The sequence below is a fragment of the Galeopterus variegatus genome, unplaced genomic scaffold (assembly GCF_000696425.1).
Source record: "Galeopterus variegatus unplaced genomic scaffold, G_variegatus-3.0.2 Scaffold3163, whole genome shotgun sequence".
Classification (NCBI taxonomy): Eukaryota; Metazoa; Chordata; class Mammalia; order Dermoptera; family Cynocephalidae; genus Galeopterus; species Galeopterus variegatus.
Window position 1 is genome coordinate 230,198 of NW_007729274.1, and position 18,492 is coordinate 248,689.

The 18,492-nt window shown below is 37.0% G+C and overlaps 1 protein-coding gene across 1 annotated transcript in view; it reads right to left on the reverse strand.

The window, feature by feature from the left end:
- Positions 1-15,398, reverse strand: part of EFCAB5 (EF-hand calcium binding domain 5) — a gene marked incomplete at its 5' end in the record, with an annotated part of 46,333 nt that extends 30,935 nt beyond the window's left edge. Inside the window, 9 exons of the mRNA XM_008584171.1 lie at positions 397-625; positions 1,297-1,466; positions 3,044-3,333; positions 9,515-9,671; positions 10,575-10,789; positions 12,026-12,118; positions 12,214-12,291; positions 13,145-14,023; positions 15,299-15,398. Of these exons, the coding sequence (XP_008582393.1) occupies positions 397-625; positions 1,297-1,466; positions 3,044-3,333; positions 9,515-9,671; positions 10,575-10,789; positions 12,026-12,118; positions 12,214-12,291; positions 13,145-14,023; positions 15,299-15,398 (2,211 nt within the window). The remainder of the gene's footprint in view (positions 1-396; positions 626-1,296; positions 1,467-3,043; positions 3,334-9,514; positions 9,672-10,574; positions 10,790-12,025; positions 12,119-12,213; positions 12,292-13,144; positions 14,024-15,298) is intronic.
- Between the last annotated feature and the right edge of the window lie 3,094 nt (positions 15,399-18,492).

Genomic DNA, 18,492 nt, shown 5'->3' on the forward strand with positions numbered 1-18,492 from the left:
TTAGCACCATTTATGGAAAGAACCACTATTAATAAAACACAAATACATCTCTTCTAAAAGTTCATTCCTATTTTGTGGATCTTAGTCAGTGGTCTAATCACTGGATTCCTATTCTACAGCATAAAATTCAATTCCTATGATTAATGCTATGGGACACATATTAACAATCTTCCCAGAGAGGCTGAGACATGGATGTGAAACTGAGGCTGAGAATCCTTTCATAAGTGGTGGGGAACCTCTCCAAAGATTGACACAAACATTCAGGGAACAGGAGCAAGTATGACGATATTGTCTACACATGCAGCTTTACTCTAATCTGGTTTCAAGTTTCACTTTTTTAAAAGTACAGAAAGAGAGTCCATCCTACCACTATTTTTGAAGATTTCTATGACTTACCTGATAGAATCTGATCTCATGAGGTAGGAAGATGTTTATTTCACGGGGATCTCTAAGGGTATCAACAGCCATGACCCCAAAGATCCTCATATGTGCATCTTGAAGAGGCAGAGCCAGGAATGACCCGTTATGATCATTCTCATTGCGGGAATGGTTCCAGAAGAAGATGTTCCCATGGTACTGAACTTGGGGGACATGGATTGGCACACCTTCATCCACTACTGTAAAGCTGAGGAAAAGGAATATGAGCACGGGAGAAAGGCACAGTGGGAGGCTTTAGATTAAACCATGGAGGAAACTACATGGATTATTCATTCACAATCACTGGCATTATATGTTAAAGAAGTGGACTCAGATAAGATAACCAGTTTGGGGCCGGCCTGGTGGTGCACTCGGTAGAGTGCGGCACTTGGGAGTGTAGCGGCGCTCCCGCCGAGGGTTCGGATCCCATATAGAGACCGGTCCGCTGCTCACTGGTTGATCGCGGTGTGGGCGCGACACCAAGAGTTGCGATCCCGTTGCCGGTCACGAAAAAAGACAAAAAGGGGAAAAAAAAAAAGATAACCAGTTTGAAGGGTCTGACTTGAGATCAAGATTTAAGAAACAAGCTTAGATCTTAACAGTGAAAACATATATAAACAGGACACTGGAGACATAAGTCATAGAGCAGGCAAGAATAATTGAATTGATAGTGTGAAATATAGTCCCTACATGGGGAATCATTGCCAAAGAGTGGGCTCTAGAAATGATCAAGTAAATCATCAGCTCTCACTCTAGAAGCATTGGTGACTTGAAACATTTCTCTCTTGAGCAGCTTACTAGGCGTTCGATGCTATCATACTTCAGAAAGGAAATTATTTTTTTAGAAGGGCGAAACCATCCTCTTCAAGAAATTCTTACCTGATTCCTTTCATGTCCCTGTAAAGCACTCTGTTCAGCACAAATGGAGCATCATCTAAGGTACAAGCCACATTCCTCAACAGAACATTTCCTCTATCAGGCAGTAGTAGGTTTTCTTCTAAGAGGGAAATGTGAGCACTGATCTTCTTATTTCCATGTGCTTCAGCGTCCTATGGCAAAATGTTTCTGACTATGTATTTTCCAACCATCACAGAACTCCCCTAACCATGTCTCCCTTCACTAGCCAATTTGTGCATCTGGCCCCGATAATTCATTTTCCTAAATAAGAGATGCAGATATTACCATTCATAGGCACTGGGAAAAAGGCTGATACCATAGCTGTCCCTCAAACCTGAGTTTTAGTGAGTGGAATGGATTTCCTCTATGCCAACCAGACTGGTTTACTGAAAAAACAATAACTAAAACAAAAACAAAAAATCCTCAAGTCTACTCAAATTTAGCAGTTTAAAACTTGGATCTCTTTGAACTATAGTTATATTGTCTTGGCTTCAGTTAAAAGTATTGATTTTAGAGAGCTGGAGCAAGAAGATGCCTTCATTTCATTCATATTTCTTGATCATCTACTGTCATGTGAACATGAAAAAAAACGCTCTCAAGGAATTCTTCACACAGTTTGAATATCTGGTCTGTTATCTCAGGAAGGGTTTTCTTAAGGCCCAAGATTGCAGACTTTCTGGAGCTACTATTTCTAATTAAAATAACTGAAAATTCTCTGTACCTAAAATATTATTATGTTATTAACAATACTATATATTAACACATATATTGAACATATCCATAAATTGGGAATACGAGAGACACTTTTCTTGATATTTGTCTCCTCTTTCTATATATTTGGGTTTGTTTTTTGTGCCTTTTTTTCTTTTGCCTTTATTCTTCCTTTCAAATACAAATATATGGAGTAATTAACAAATATGTAGTAAGATTTCTCTTAGAGTACCACAGATCTCTGAAGCAAGTTGGAGTAATGCCTCTTTTTCTTGAGTAGTCTCCTGGTCTTGGTTGCACCATTTCCAACTCTATTGGAAAATTCAGCCATTCAGGAGAAGGTTCCAATGAGCAAGTGCTGCTGTTTATCAGAGATGACTGCTACAGGTTCCCTGGATCAATGGAATCTGTGATACATGTAGAAGACAGCCATGCTGTTTCTACCTGGGAGGAGCAGCAATCTGGGAGTTTCTGAGGAGGTGGCAAGGCTGTGGGCAGTGGCCCCTCAGGGCCATGTGTTCTAAATGACAGGATTCTGTAAATAGTCTCAGTTTGCTTCTAGGCAATGCTGTGAAATGTTGTGTGATGTTGGATTTCACTTCACAGTGAACTTATTATTTAAATAATTCCTTTTTAAACTGACTCCCAAAACATCATACATGGGAAATGCAGCTTGAGATGCTTACACATCTCTTTACTGGTATTTTTTATTGTCAGTGTATGGTTTATTCTAGGCTTACTTGACCTTCAGTACAAATGAAATTAGAAATCCAAAAATATCTTTCCTGTATCTGTCTTTTCTACCTTGCCACTTTGTTTCTATCTTGCCAAAAAGCAATCATTCCAGTTACATCTCTTCTAGGCTTTGAGTCATTGTAACATATTGGAATGAATGAAACATCTAAAACAGCACCCAGTCATTTTTCCAGAGAATTCAATGTGCTCCTCCTTTGTAACCATTGAATAGCATCTATTTTAAGGAAATTTTTCCTCTTATGTACTACTTTAGAAAACATACCTGGGTGAGGGCCTTAAAGGTCTCAGTGTACACTGGCTCCAGGGACACCCCACTTGTCTCTGCAGCATGTTGGATTCGGTGCAGCCACTTCCGTCTGGCACAATTCCTCAGACTCTCAGTACGGTTCCTCTCTAAAGTAGTCATCAGAAATTCCACAACATTTTCTAGAACTTGATCTTCATTGCCCCTGAGTTCAGATACAACCAATTGTATGTATTTCTGAAATTGTTTTGAAGACAACCTCACTTCATGACTAGGGTGTGGCTTTGGAAATTGTATGTGTAGTTTAGCTAAAAGACATAAACACAAAACCAAGAATTAACCAAAAGTTCATTCATCTGTGGGGGAAATTGTCATGCTCCTCTTACAGCAAACTGAAGCCCTTGATAACTGCTCTCCATGGAAAGCTGGGTACATCAAAGGCATTTCTGAGTCCAATGGAATATTTTTAAGTAGTTACTTTAAAATATGCTGGATTCAAGATGACTTCTATGCCATTTTCTCTTGTTTTTGTTTTGTTTTAATTTTACCACTCAGCCTGGCGAAACCTCAGGGTCTACTTTGACTTCTCCCTATTTTTTGCCTTCCATATGCAATAAACTACTTAATCCTGTCCTATTACTCTTAGACAATATATCTTGTGGCCACTCCTCTTCGTTCCTACTTTCATAACTCCAAGCCAGTTTTTATCATTTTAAAATTGACTTACCAATAGTAAATGCTTAATACATGTTTGTAAAATTAAATTAAAATACAACTTCTATTATGCAATTTGCTGGTTCAAAGTCGTACCATATTTGGGTGCAGTTTATTTCCAATCATATCTGCTCCTAATACCTAATATGGGAATTACTTGCTCCAGTAGTCCCAATTCTATTTATGGTCCCTGACCATGCCTTGCACACTTCTGCATCCATAACTTTCTTTTATTTATTTATTTTTGTTGTTATTTATTTATTTATATTTTTTCTTGTTCATTTTTTGCTTGTTTTTGTTTTATCTTTGTTTTTTTTATTTGTTATTATCCTTCTCTTTTATTTCTTTACTTGTGCAATCATGAATCTACTACCAAACCTGAGCATTATGTGTATACTCATAACCCACATCTTCCTCTATGCCCTGCCTATTCTATTCCCTACCTGCCTCCACCACCCACCACCACCCACCATCAATATCCTGAAATTTGGCTTTATTTTTCCTTTCCTTTTTCTTTTCCCAATAGTATTATAGTTATATAACAATAAGTATACATGTTATACACACACACGCACACACACAAACATACACACACACTACTAAACAATATGTGGTTTAGTTTTGCCTGTTTGTAAACTTTAGAAAAAGGTTATAGAACTACATGTTGTTTTCTGGGATTTGCTTTTTTATTCAACATTATACTACCATATCCATCCATGCTCTTCTTGTGGCTATGACTCATTAATTATCACCACTCTATGTCATTTTGTGAGTATACCTTCACTGATTTATTTACTCTCCTATCAATAGGTGTCCAGGTTATTTGCAATATTTTGCTCTTATGAACAGTGCTATGAGCATTTTTGCACATGTCCACTGGTGCATATGTGCAAGTTTCTCTGGCATTTATTATAGATTAATAACTCATAGGGTATGCACCTTTTCCCTTTAAAGTATGGTTCAAAGTTCCCCTCACCTCAAGAAGATTTCCACTGTGATTTTTCCTTTCCCTGGAAGACTGCAGCACCCATTCTACACCATTTATTTGACAATTAACAAATACTGCATGGTCCTTTCGTCATCTTATCATATGTAAATTTCTCATTTCTGTAGTTGAACATGTACTGATTTTTGCTCTTTAGCACCCACTCATCTTTCTTTCGGTACTTGTATCACTAATTTTGCTTTGGGGAAACCACTCTACTCGCATCTCGGTTCATCCGTTCGAGTGGGGTTCCACTCATAGTTCTAGAGGTGGAGCATGCATCTCAGGCTTAAACCAGTCAGGACATTCTATTCCTCTAGCCAGAGTGGTAGGTTTAGTACGGACTAATGCCAGAATTAGTGCTTAAATGATTAGGTAGAGGACACTTTCCTTTTTATTCCAGTAATGAACCTGTGAGGATATGAAACTGGACCTGGTCACCATAAGGGGAAAGGATGTGTGAGATTGGAGCTAAAACATAGAATAGAGCAGGACCATAATGAAAGCAAGAGAAAGAGAAAGAACCAGACACCTATCCTAATGTCATTACTTAAATTCCCAAATCTAGTTGGGTCCTGAACTAGCCCAGGACTTTTCCATTGCATGAACCGATAAATTCCTTTCTTGCTTAGCCACTTTGGGTTGGGTTTTCTATTACTTAAACCAAAAGGATACTAACTAATATAGTCCCCAATTAGATGAAAAGCACTTTGTGTGCTCTTCCTCTTCTATTTCTTCTTCTCTTCTCCTTTCATTCCTTTCCCTTTTTGAACAATTTGGTCCTAAAGCCATTAGGTGGGGCAGATCAAGGCAAGCCTCTGCTCCTGGTCCGGGGAAGCCAATGTGGCCCAGATGACGGTATCAGAGTCCAAATGGGTTAAGGAGGGGCTCTGTGCAGGGGTGGCTTGGAATGGGTTGTCAGAGCCTGAGCATGGTGAAGAGGGTTTCTATGTGCAAGGGCAGTCTTTGGCCTATGTGGGTGAAGAAGTTGGCCCTACAGAGAGGTGGTTTAGCTTGGGGTGTCAGAGCCCAAGCAAGATGTTGGATGCTTAATATGGGGTGTTTAATCCTAAGCAGGGTGAGGAGGGCATCCTAATGGAAGGATAGCCTGGCCTGGGAACTTAGAACCTAAACAGGGTGAGGAGGGTGTCTACGTGGAGGGGCAGTCCAGCATGGATAATCAGAGCCCAACAAAATGAGGACTTCCAGGTCGGGGGTCAGCTCAGCATAGTGAGTCAGAGCCTGAGTGGATTAAGGAGAACATCTATGTGAAAGTCACCATGGCATGGAATGTCAGAGCCTAAGGAGTATGTGAAGGGCATCCACGTGGAGGGATGATCTGGTGTGGAATGTCAGAGCCTGAGCAGAGTGAGGATGGCAACCATGAGGGAAAGACAGATTAGTGAGGGGTGTTGGAACTCAAGTATAGTAAAAAGGACAACAGCGTGGGAAAGAGGACAGCATCAGTGATGGGAGAGTAGTTCCAGATAGAACTAATGAATTGACTTGGGGATTGACCAAATAAATAAAAATATTTAGGATAACATGAGCCAGAGTTAAGGGAGCTACAAAAATGGAAAGGGAGAAAACTAGAATGAACCCTGTTGTGTTGAATCAGACTTGGAGGTATCAGTGTGAACTCATGGTTTTTAAAATTAATAGACAGAAAGATATGCACAGATGTAAATGTTTGTGTACACACATGCATGTGCATGTACATATGCACACATACATTTCTTACATCTGTCCACTGAGAAACCTGGGAGCAGAGACCTGTGAGTGATGAGACACGTGAACCAGATCTTGGCAAATACCATTCTCCACTAAAAGAAACCAGAGTTCTTTGGGGAAATGGATTATTCCAGTGTGAAAGCAGGGAAAATAAAAGATGAATCTGGAAGATCTCATTGTGCCAGAAAGCAAGGAAGTGCTCAGAGAATGATGGATATGTGTTAAAAGAATGCAGGAAATTGTCTAGAAGTTTCTCATAAAACTAAACATATACTTACACTGTGGCCCAGAAGTTCCACACCTAAGTATTTTTTAATAAGAAATGAAAACATTTATATTCACAAAAAGATTTGTATAAGAAAGTTCAGAGCAGTTTTTTTTTATAACAGCCAAGAACTGGGAACAGCCCTAGAGTCAATCATTTGGATAATAGATAAATAAACTATGGTATATTCATACAATGGAATACTACTCAACAATAAAAAGTTAAAAATTGCTGATATATGCAACGACATATAAGAATCTTAAGAAAAATTATGCTGAATGAAAAAAGCCTTCCACAAAAGAGTACGTACTACATGATTCTATTTTTATGAAGCTCTAGAAGAGATTATAGGATATTAGAATTATATTTCCAGGATTTTTATCTTTCAAGATAGCGATTTTCAGGATTTTAGACTTTAGGGATGTTTATCTTTCAGAATTTCAACATCCGGCATTATGGTATTCAGTATTGTGTCTTTTGGGATTATGGCCCAAGCCTAATTTTAAAGCACACCCACAAAATACTTATCAATTACAAAGGGAAAAAGAGTGACTTTAAAAGTGGAAGGACCTCACAGATATCACCTTAGTCAACTGGTAAAAGTTGTCATCATGGGACTTCTGATACAATTCAAAAGAAAACAGCATTGCTTATGTGATATATTCCTGCTAAAGATGAATAACCTTAATTTAATCATGAGAAAACATTAAACAAACTTAAATGAAGGACATACTACAATCAGCCTACAATCCTCAAACGTGTCAAGGTCATGGAAATTCAGGAAGACTAAAGAGTTTCTTAGTGAGTCCTTATTTCAGAGTTCCAGAGCAAAGGAATAGCAGTAGTTTTACATTACCTACTTGTCCAGTTTTCAGTTTCTTTAAAAAACACTTTGTGTGCTTTTCAGTGAGACTTTTAAATAAATATGGTACTTAATGTTTACGATTTCTGGAATTTGGTGACAGAATGCATCAGTAAAATATTTTAATTTTAAGAGAGTTAAATGTCCTATCTAAATAGAAATCTACGTATTAAAGCGAGTCTTGTCATTTAAACAGAAAATTAAAGGGCATGGCCAACAACGTAAGTAGCTATCCCATGGGAAATAACAAGGGAAGAGTGATTTATTCCGTTAAATTCTACAGTATAGACAGGTCACATTCTACAGCTTTTTATTTTTGATATTTATGTGCAAAAGATTGACTATCTTGCAGAAACATTTCTAGAAACTTCTAATCCTGTGACTTTATGCTACTTAAATCTCAATTTTTAATTTTGCACATAGAAGAAATGAGAAGGGTAGAGCAAAATAAACAAACATAAGAGATGTTTGAAGATTTGCCAATCAGTTATTAGCTAATGCTTGAATTTTGAATTTTCTTCCTTTTTTAAGAAGCTAAGTCTGCTTTTCCTTTTCGATATTGCCATCAGCTCAGCAATCATCTCTTCAGATCAGGTGTACCATTATGTGTTTACTGATAGTCATTTTGTGTAAGTCTGCCCTTGGAGAGAATAATTTGTTCTTGCTTGTAGACATTTTCACCTGGCAACAAATTCTGCCTCCTCATTATTTTCCTCGTTCTCATTTGCTGGGCTTATCCCTTTACATTTTATGCTTTCTGTCTATCCCTATTGCTATATAACGATCATATGTGATTCCATATAATTGGATTCCATATAGTCCAATATTTGGAACTTCTTCATAAAATTATCCTCAGGTTTCTTAAATTCCCGAATTCATCATGTCTAACTCCTTCATTTTACAAACAAGGACACTTGGGTCTATGGAGGAAAGGAACTTGCCAAGGGCCACGTGATCATTTATTGATGATCCAGGATTGGAACTCAGCTATCCTGACCACTGTTTAGAGTTCTCTGTAGAACATCGTTCCGTGTTATGAAATGTGCGCATCTTATGAGTGGGAACCACCTCATTACGCCTTTTGAAATTTCATTCAGTAAATTATCTCTGGATGCAGGCTAAAACAGCCATATAGTATAATGTAAAGTTTGCAGAAGACATAGTTACTGAAGAGAACATGACAATTGATAAACAGATAAATTTGAAGATCAACAAATACAATAATTTTTGAAAGGCCTGAAGAACTTAATTAATCCTGAAAGTTCTTTCTCTTGTGTACTATATACGTTAAAAATTGGAAATCTGGTATACCAAAGTCACAAAATAAATCCTTACACCCAGTGAAGAGCAAAATCTTTTAAATTGGGATCCAATAAAGTGAAGAAAGTAACTTATTATACAGGAATGAGAATTTTAGTAGCTTTTGATTTGGAACCATTGACCAGAAGAGAAAAATATAATCTAGGAGGAGAAAAAGTCATTAAGGAGAAGAAGTTAGTAAATTGAAGAGAAACTTGCAAGCCAGTCAGACTTGAGGGGTGAGTCAAGACCTTGTGAAGGCAGAGAGACAAAACAAGAAGAGAAACCAGACAGAATTGTCAAATGGTTTGTATTCTTTTCATCGCAAGAGTGAGAGTAGCCAAGTACACAGAAGGAATCTAACTACGTAGAGTAAAGGTCTTGGACAAAGCACTCTGCAACACATTCCACTCTTGATTGTGTTGACAAATGCACAAAGGTTCCAGTTTCTCCACATCCTTAACAACGCTTGTTATTTTCCATTTTTAAAATTATAATCATACTAGTAGATGTAAAGTGGTATTCTCATGGTTTTAGAACAACCAAAGCTTTAACTGTATATTTGTCATAGTACTGGGAAACTTGAAGCCAAGTTGTTACCACAACTTAAATAAGAACATCCTTATATTTTACCTTTCTTCATGGATTCTTTTTCCATTCCCTTCTTGTACGCATACAAGAGTTCATCAACCTCCTTCAGATCCAGGAAGCCTGAGCCATCACTGTCCCACTCCTGAAAGAGGGCTTCAAGGAGAAGCTCCCGATGGGCTTGGAAAGCATTTTGTCTAACCTAGGATACAAAAAGAATAACAAAGCACAGAAGACATTGTGCTAAGTGACATCTTGTGTTTATTCATTAAAAAACTGTAGCACCTTTTATAAATACAGCTTTACTTTGGGGCTAAGTGTGATATTAATGGAAAATGCAGTGATTCATTTTAATCCCCTAAATGCCATTTCTGTGTTTTACCTTCAGACCAAAAAAACAGGCATTCCCTGCACTGGATTTAAACACATTAACTATACTCCTTAGATTTTTTAATATTTAGATAGATTTCATTTCAAAAAGAAAGTGAATTGGTTAAGTAGGAGGAACTGCAATGGAACAGGAAAAGGGATATCTACTTTAGAATTAGGTTGAGAAGAATCATAAATCTGATGAGATTACTGAATAATCTGGGTGAAACTAATTTACATATATTATATAAGAGAATAAATTGCTTATATAAGCTAATGTGTATGCATTTATCACCCAAGTAAGTGGTAAGTTCTTAGGAAATATGTACTATCTGGGTGCTCATGAATAAAAATATATACTCCAACCATAACCATATCCCTAGGTATGTGCATTTGTAAATACACTCACATAGCAGACAGATAGTGCACACACACATCTTTGCACATGCACATATCTGCTCCTCAGAATCTGCTCCTCAAGCTTCAGAGGAGAAAAAACAAAGCAGTACAATAAACCATCTCCTACCAAGAGCAATCATGTTGCTATGAGGGAAATGAGTTCTCTGGAGTATGATAGAACATTTGACAATAAAATAAAATATTTAATGGTTATGCTTGTTGAAATAAAGTGATACGTTTGGTTGTAAATTTTTTAAGAGCCACGCCAGGAGCAACTGAGGTTGACAAATTTATTAATAATAGTGACCTCACTTTGTTAATAAATAATATTACCCACCTGTTCTAAGGCACTCATTTTCTCTTCTTTAGTTTCCACATAACCTCCCTTAAAAAAGGAAACAAGCATCTCAGTGACACTCAAAGGAGAATCTTCACCAACAAATGTCTCCAGGAGTTGTACAAACTGAAGCAGATTGAAGGAAACTCCATTGAAGGCAGTCCTTCCTTTTACTTCCTTGTAAGACTGAATATTTCTGATAATTGAGTGTAGGGCTGTCAAACAGAAAACATACACCAAGCCATAAAGTGAACAATTCTCTCAAATGTTAGGGAAAATAAATGAGTACCTATTGTAATGGACATCTGCTATCTTTGCCTGTCAGGATTCTATGCTCCCTTCATGAGGACAGAGGCTTCCTTTTTCCTTTGAGAAAACATTTCTCTTCCACTGTAGTTCAGATGAGTCAGGTGGTACTGAGCTTCCCCCCTCTTGCCCTATGGATGGTCATGTGACATAGGTCTGGCCAATGGTTCATGTATGACAGTAATGTAACTCACTATAGGCCAATGGGAATTAGCCCCAGAAAATTTGAGAGAACTATTAGGGAAGAATCATTCTTTGATTGCTGAACTAGTAGGATATAAGTTTACGATGCTCTTGTGGCCATTTTTGCCACGATATGGAGAAAACTGCCTAAAACTGAAAATGACACAGAGAAGAACAGGGCTGAGAGGCAGAGAGACACTGTCCTGCTGTTACTGTTGAGCCTTTAGATACAGTTGTGCCAGCTGCACCTGGACTTTCCAGTTACATAAGTTAGTAAATACAAACACTATAATCCCTCCCTCCCAAGAGTCTTGACTAATATATTTATCTTGAAGCTCAATGTTACAAAAAAGTAGAAAAAAATGTATATTGATGCCATAAGTTTTAAAGCAGAAGAAGAGCACATACCACCACCAATAGTACACCACCATCAAAAACATCCATCTTGGGCCGGCCCAGTGGCGCACTGGATAAGTGCGCCGCTTGGGAAGCGCGGCGGCGCTCCCGCCCGAGGGTTCGGATCCCACAACAGACCGGTTCCCGCTCACTGGCTGAGCGAGGCGCAGGAGCAACACCGAGGGTTGCAATCCCGTTGCCGGTCTCCGGTTCGGTACGGGTTCAACACTGAGGGTTGCGATCCATTGCCGGACACGGAAAAAGACAAAAGACAAAAAAAAAAAAAAAACAATAGAGGAAATCAACAAAACCAAAAGTTGATTCTTTAAAAAAAGATCAACAAAATTTTTAAATCTTTATCTAGACTGACCAAGAAAAAAAAGAGAGAGGACTGAAATTACAGAAATCCATCTTATACATATTTAGATCCATCCGTTCAGGGATGAAATAATGTAAGGATCACCCTCCCATTGTGTCTTAGCTAAATCCAATCTTTATCATGGGGTACTACAGTAAATTAAGTACATCTATTGGACTACCTATTCTTCCTAGTTGTTAACATGTACCTGCGAATCTGGAGCAACCATAGATTAATTCTGCCTGTTCCTCATCTTCAAATTTGACATACTTCTTTTTCCAGTTACAAGTCAAAAATTCACCTATAAAAAATACATTTCATAACATAGCCAATTTAACTTCATTTCATGTTTTTGCTCTAGGGTATAAACAAAAGGAGGATTAAATGAGGAGTTACCTGACCATGACTTTCCTTCTATTGTTTGGGACTTGGGTTCACAGGATTTGTCTTTTGGAACTTCCACATTTGCAGTTTCTAAAAGGTACAAAAGAAAATGCCTATGAATTGGACATTAGTAAGTAAAATAAGGGTTACTTGAACACAAGCGCTAGGATACTGCAACATTTGATCCATTAACGAGACAGCTACTAAGTCATGAAGGGGTAGTATATACAGTGTGGCTATGCTGGACAAAGCAATCACATCCCATGCAAGATGGAACCAGATGGCATGAGATTTCATCACACTACTCAGAACTGTGGGCAGTTTTAAACTTATGAATTATTTATTTCTGGAATTTTCCATTCAATATTTTTGGACTGCAGTTAAATGCAGGAAACTGAAACTTTGTAAAGAGAAACTATGGATAAGGGGGAATCACTGTATAACTAAATTCTGACCAGTGAGATGTGAATAAATATTTGAAATGCAGGGTGCTTTCTGTCTTAAATATGACTTTTGGAAACTTTTCTAGAACATATATCTTCTATCTAACTGAAAAAAAGCAAGACCCATTTTATAGTGGAAATAAAAGAAATTTTAAAAAATGGTTTGTAATATCAGACACCACATTTAAAACAAGAGGACTTCTACCACCTTTTCAGAAACCCAATTAAAACACTTTTATATGTAACATTACCAGATTTCTTCCTGACAAATGGACTTCTGGTGTAAAAGGCAGTCTAGGTGAGGTGACAACAGAGACATTCTGGTTTGCATTTAATTGACTGTTCAAGGTTTAGACTCATGGTGAGTAGCAATATACTCTGAGGTTTGTATGACCTGATATCTCAGAAAAAAATCTTAATTTAAATAAGTATTTTCTGAAAAGACTTTAAAAACCACTCCACAAAACAGGGAGCTGATGCAGGGAGAACTGCATTACTACCTGAAAGATCTCTGCTACTTGGTGTTGGAACTTCTGCTTGCAGTTCAGTACTCACGAATACTTCTTCATGTGTTTGCTCCCAAGACCTCTCTTCAATGTACTCAGAGGGAGTAACCTCCCCAGATTTGGAACTTTCTCTTGAGATACTACCATTTCTTGATTGCGAAGTTAAATCTATGACCTGTTGTTCTTCTGGAGTTGTCTCTCCATCAGGTTTTTGTTCTGACTTTTGTAATGGTTCTTCAATTGTTGACTCTCTATGTGATCTGTATTCTGAGGCTGACACTCTGTGTGGTCCTTGTCCTGGTGTTGACCCTCTGCGCTGTTCTTGTTCTGTAATTGATTCTCTGCGTGACCCTGATTCTGCAATTGACCCTCTCCATGATCCTTGTTCTAAAGATGACTGTTTGCGTGGTCCTTGTTCTATTATTGAGTATGTGCGTGAGCCTCGTTCTGAAACTGACACTCTGTGTGGACCTTTTTCTATTATTGATTCTCTACTTGATCCTTGTTCTAGAGTTGACTCTGTGAGGGTTTCTTGTTCTGTTTCTGGTTCTCTGTACAGTTCTTGTTCTGCAGATGGCTCTTTGCCTTGTTCTTGTTCTTCAGCTGAAATTCTGTGTGGTCCCTGTTCTGCAGTTGTCCCTCTCTGCTCTTCTGGTGGGTTTAATGTTGGTGCTGATTTTCTCTGTTCATCGTGTTTATGTTGATCTTCTGGATTTTCTAATAATTTACTTTGGGTTTTGCTAACATGTTTTTCAGAAAGTAATGTGTTCATCTCTAAGAGCACTTTGTCAAAGTCTTCATAAATGTGTTTCTGATTATCCATGTCACCCCAAAACTCAGGCAAGTCTATCTCTTCAAATTCAATCAATGGCCCTAATGCAGAAAACAGAACATTTACCTAAATAATTGATGTTATAAAGCAGTATCAGAGCTAATAAATTAATGCAAAAACAGCATTGAGCACAGAGATTGTAATATAGGCCTATTGTTTTAAATAAATATCAGTTACCTTTCACTGCAGCACAATAAAAAGCAGAAAAGTACCCAAAGGAACATAAAAAATGCTCACTGTGAATTAGAGATCATCCCTCTCTAAAAGGTATGGTTTTGGAAACGAACATGATTCTTCTTTTGCTATTTGGAGAGTTGCTTAGACTGCCAAGGCAAATAGTAATTTACACTCTACCTTGTGGTCCTCCCACAATAAGCATAGCATAGGGAAAGGGAAGGAGACATGTCTTCCATCTCAAATATCTTTTCAAATATCTTGCAATATAAAAATAAAAGCAAGTCTCCATCCATGACAATTTTCCATGGGGTTATGGTTTTCCAATATTTATTTCCTCTTTCCCTCTCTTCTTTCTTCTTCATTCCTCAATTTTTTTCCTCCACAACTTATGTGGACACCTGATTCAGAATTCTAGAGAAAGACTGGATAGCATTCACTAGAATCCCACTGTCAAAAAACAACAACAAAACCCTGGTGGCCAGGACTACACAGAGTGGAACTCATGCCACAAGACTGTCCCCATATCCCACCCCAAAAAACATTTAGTAATTGTAAAACTACAATAATTTTCAGGAATAGTCCATGTATATCACCCACAGATCTTAAAGTATCCAAGTAAAAAATCTTTACACAGAAATAAAATATTGACATTCTTTGGAAAACCCAGACATTAAAAGACTTTTTCTTTAAAAAGTAAAAATAAAACTCATAATTCTATTTGTTTTGCTAGTAATATAAAAAGGACATTTTACTGTATAAATACAGAAAAGGTGTACAAGTAAAAATGATTGGGAGAAGGAAATATTTTTCTTAGAACTCTTAGAATTCTAAGTTTGGCATTACTAACTTAATTTCCAAAATATTCGTATTGTCAGTAAAGCACCTCTTTATTTGAATGAATTTAAAATTCAGTTGTAGCTGAGTTCTGATATGATAATTTCAAATATTGCACGATGGCGAAAAATACATCTAGTTGTCATGAAGAGTGAATTTTGTGGGAGAACGAACAACTAGATATAGCTATCATGATCTAAGGGAGATATGTGAAAAGATCGCATGGCTGTAGAATGGTCTTGTATTATCATGTCAGTGTACTATGTCATTCCAATTTGAGCATATTCCTTCTAAGTGACACTTACATTGTCTTGGGTTTCGGAGTAAACTCCTAAGCATTTGTGAACTTTGATCATAGAATCTTTCCAGCAAGGCCAATGTCCGCTGACGATCCAAAAACCCTACCTAAGCAGAAAGTTTATAATTAGTTATTACAGGAGATTTAAGATTTTTATGTAGATGGAACATGGCTTATTGAAGCTTTTATAATCATCACCACTACCACCACCATCATCATGTAAATAAAAGCTACAGCATCAAAATCAGGAAAGCTATATCTTGACTTTAGGCTTATACTTGACTTCCTCATGCCTTGTACTTAGCACACGTTTAACATATATTTGTTGTTACTGACTTATTAATTGATAAATCTAATGTATTTTGTTCAGATCTTCTCTAACCTGACCTGAGTATGTCACTTGAAAAAATGAATTGCTCCCTACTTGTTCTTTTTTTGCATTGTTTTATTCTGAAAAATAAATTTAATTACAGAAAAATATACAAAATGATAAAATGTCTATTCAGGCCTTTTGCCCATTTTCAAAATTGGGTTTCCTGCTTTAATGCTGCTGAGCTATTTGGATTCCTTATATATTCTGGACATTAGCCCCTTGTCTGATGTGTACTTTTGCAAACACCTTTTCCCATTCTGTAGGTTGTCTCTTCACTTTGTTGATACTGTCCACTGATATGCAGAAGCTTTTCAGTTTGATGCAGTCCTACCATGTATTTTTGCTTTAGTTGCCTGTATCTTCACAGTCTCATTCAAAAAAGTGCTGCCCACTCCCATTTCATGTAGTAATGTTTTCTACTAGTAGTTTCATAGTTTCAGGTCTTAAATTTAGATCTTTAACCCATTGTGAGTTGATTTTTGTGTATGGTGAGAGATAGGGGTCTAGTTTCAATCTTCTGCATGTGGATATCCAGTTTTCCCAGCACCATTTGTTGAAGAGGCTGTCCTGTCCCCACTGTATATTCTTGGCACTTTTGTCAAAAATCACTTGGCTGTAAGTGCATGGTTTTGTTCCTGGGCTCTCTGCACAATTCCATTGGTCCATTTGTCTATTTTTATGCCAGTACTGTGCTGTTTTGGTTACTATAGCTTTATAGTATATTCTGAAGTAAGTGCAATGCCTCCAACTTTGTTCTTTTTGTTGAAGATTGCTTTGGCTATATGGGGTCTTTTGTGGTTCCATACAAATTTTAAGATCATTTTTTTTCATTTTGTCAAGAATGTCATCAGTATTTTGATAGAGATTGTATTGAATGTGCAGATTACTTTGGGTAATACGGATATTTTGATGATGTTAATTCTTCCAGTTCAAGAAAGTGGGCAATCTTTCCATTTGTTAGTGTTGTCTTCAATTTTTTTTTTACAAACATTTTATAGTTTTCATTGTAGATGTCTTTCAGCTCCTTTATTAAATTTACTCCTAGATACTTCTTTTTTCTTTTCTTTCTTTCTTTTTTTTTGGGGGGGGGCGGGAACTATTGTGAATGGAATTACTTTCTAGATTTCTTTGTCGGCTGTTTCATTACTGGCATATAGGAAGGCTATTGATTTTTGTGTGTTGATTTTGTATCCCACCACTACACTGAATTCATTTACTAGTTCTAGTGATTTTTTGGTGGAGTCTTTAGGGTTTTCTGTGTATAGGATCACGATATCGGCAAATAGGGATAGTTTGACTTCCTCCTTTCTGATTTGGACACCGTTTGTTGTTTTCTTTTGCCTTATTGCACTGGCTAGAACTTTCAGCACTTGTTGAATAAGAGTGGGGAAAGTAGCCATCCTTGTCTTATTCCAGATCTTAGAGGAAGGTCCTCCAGTATTTGTCCATTCAGTATTTTAGCTGTGGGTTTGTCATATATGGCCTTTATTGTGTTGATGTACATTCCTTCTACATCTAGTTTGTTAAGTGTTTTTTTCATGAAGTAGTGTTGTATTTTATCAAATGCTTTTTCTGCATCTATTGAAATGATCCTATGGTTTTTTTCCCCTTCATTCTGTGGATGTGATGCATCACATTTATTGAGTTGCATCTGTTGAACAATTCTTGCATCCCTGGTATGAATGCCACTTGATCATGGTGAATTATCTTTCTAATGTGTTGCTGGATTACACTAGAATTTTGCTGAGGACCTTCGCATCTGTGTTCATTAGGGATATTGTTTACAGTTTTCTTTTTGGTTGTATTTTTTTTCAGTTTTGGTATAAGATTAATGTCAGCCTCATAGAATGAGTTTAGAAGTATTCCCTCCTCTTCTATTCTTTGGAAGAGTTTGAGAAGAACTGATATTAGTTTTTATACAAATGTTTGGCAGAATTCAATAACAAAGCCATCTGATCCTGGGGTTTTCTTTGTTGGGAGATTTTTTTATAATTGCTTCAATCTCATTACTCATTAGTAGTCTGTTTAGGTTTTCTAGTTCCTCATGATTCATCCTTGGTAAGTTGTATGTGTCCAGGAATTTATCCATTTCTTCTAGGTTTTCCAGTTTGTTTGCATATAGTTGTTTGTAGTAGTCTCTTATGATCTTTTGTATTTCTGTCATTATCTGCTGTAATGTTTCCTTTCATTTCTGATTTTATTTATTAGTCTTTTTTTTCTTTGTTAGTCTAACTAAAGGTTTAACAATTTTGTTTATTTTTTTGAAAAACCAACTCTGTTTCATTGATCATTTGTAATTTTTTAATCTCTCGTTTATTTCTGCTTTGATCTTTGTTATTTCTCTCCTTCTACTGATTTTGCAATTAGTTTGTTCTTGTTTTTCTAGCTCCTTAAAGTGTAATATTAGGTTGTTTATGTGAAGTCTTTCTTCTTTTTTGATGTAAGCATTTATTGCTATAAACCTTAGAACTGCTTTTGCTGTATCCCATAGGTTCTGGTATACTGTGTTTTCATTTTCATTCGTCCCCAGGAATTTTTTAATTTCCTTCTTGATTTCTTCTTTGACCCATTCATTGTTTAAGAGCATGTTGTTTGTTTGTTTTTTGAATTTTTATTTTGTCGATATACAATGTAGTTGATTATTATGGCCCATCACTGAAATCTCCCTCCCTCCTCCCTCTCCCCCCTCCCACCCAACAATGTCCTTTCTGTTTGCTTGTTGTAACAACTTCAAAGGATTGTAGTTGTTATATCTTCTTCCAACCCACACCCCGGTTATTTTTTGTGTGTGAGTGAATTTATTTATTTATTTTTAGCTCCCACCAATA